Source organism: Emiliania huxleyi (genome assembly GCF_000372725.1).
Source record: "Emiliania huxleyi CCMP1516 unplaced genomic scaffold EMIHUscaffold_7332, whole genome shotgun sequence".
NCBI classification, from domain to species: Eukaryota; Haptophyta; order Isochrysidales; family Noelaerhabdaceae; genus Emiliania; species Emiliania huxleyi.
The window spans coordinates 1-1,357 of NW_005196500.1; the positions used below are offsets into that span (position 1 = coordinate 1).

General features: G+C 65.0%; 1 protein-coding gene across 1 annotated transcript; it reads right to left on the reverse strand.

Annotated features, from left to right (window-relative positions):
- Positions 1–117: 117 nt before the first annotated feature.
- On the reverse strand, positions 118–1,357 carry EMIHUDRAFT_460863 (hypothetical protein; the record flags this gene model as incomplete). Its single annotated transcript, XM_005760857.1, has 4 exons — positions 1,119–1,357; positions 654–992; positions 443–520; positions 118–247 (listed from the first exon to the last, which is right to left on the reverse strand). Coding segments are annotated over exons 1-4 (747 nt in total), but the record flags the coding sequence as incomplete, so codon positions are not given.

Consider the following 1,357-nt stretch of genomic DNA (forward strand, 5'->3'; position numbering starts at 1 on the left):
TAGTCGCGCGTGCCGTGCGCGGTCGCCTCGGAGCGCTTGTACATGAAGTACGGGATGTCGCGCCACGAGAACTCGGTGATGCGGAACTCGAGCCGCGCGGTGGGGACGAAAGAGCACCTTCCACCCCCTGGGCGCGGATCGTCATGATCATGTCGAGGTACTCGAGCGTGAAGGAGGCGCGCGGGTCGATGACGGTGCTGATCTTGTCGCTCTCGATGAGGAAGCCGTGGTCCTCGATGAACTCGGTCTGCGGGCCCTCCTGGTAGGGGGAGATGTGGGGAGATGTGGGGAGATTTGGGGAGGTGTGGGGAGGTGTGGGGAGGTGTGGGGAGGTGTGGGGAGGTATGGGGAGGTACGGGGAGATATGAACTCGGTCTGCGGGCCCCTCCTGGAAGTCTTGCCCGCGGTTGAGCGCGCGGCGGAGCGAGTGGTCGTGGTGCACCGTCATCCCCTGCGGCGAGCCGTCCTTGACCAGCCGCAGGTTGGTCTGCGTGGCGTGCGCGGCGAGCGAGCCGTCCGCCTGTTCACACCAAAGTCTGTTCACATCTCGGCCACATCTCGGCACCTTGGACTCATACAGCATCGCTAGGAGGTGTCGGGGAGGTGTCGGGGAGGTGTCGGGGAGGTGTCGGGGAGGTGTCTAGTCTGGCGGCCTTGGACTCGTACAGCATCGGGGCGGCGAGCGCGTACGACGAATTGACCAGCTTGTGCGCCTCGAGGCCGCGCAGCAGCTCGCAGCCGAAGAAGGAGTCGAGGGCGTACCCGTCGTTGTGGACGAGGTACGAGTACTTTGTCCTGATGTGCGGGATCGCGTCGACCCACCCCTGCATGGGCGAGACGCGCAGCGGCAGCGGCAGCAGCGTCACCTTCTTCCACCGCGCCAGCACGCCCTTCAGGTCGATGTTTGCGCATGACTCGAAGTTTGGGAAGGTGTAGATGAGGTGCACGCCGGGGGGCGCGAAGCGCTCGAGCGAGCGGATGAAGCCGGGCGCCTGCGAGCACGCGATGATGATTCTAGGTCTCCCCTCCATAAGAGAAGGCCACCTCGAATGTGTATAGAGGTGGTCCTTGAGAGGGGAGCTCTAGAGACGGAGGGAGTTGGAGGTTATTTTGTCCGCCTGCGAGCACGCGTCCTTGACGGAGACGACGATGGTCACCTCGGCCTCGAGGAGCTCCGCGGGGCAGGCGGGGTACTTCGGCTCGATGGCGACGGGCTTCTTGGGCATGAGGCAGTTGCGCGTCATCATCACGAGCGGCACGAACAGCCCGACGTGATTCAACAGCAGCGCCGCCAGCACCGTCAGCGAGGCGGGCAGCATGAAGCGGTTGCGCTGCCGGAGCGGGCCGTCGGTCTGCG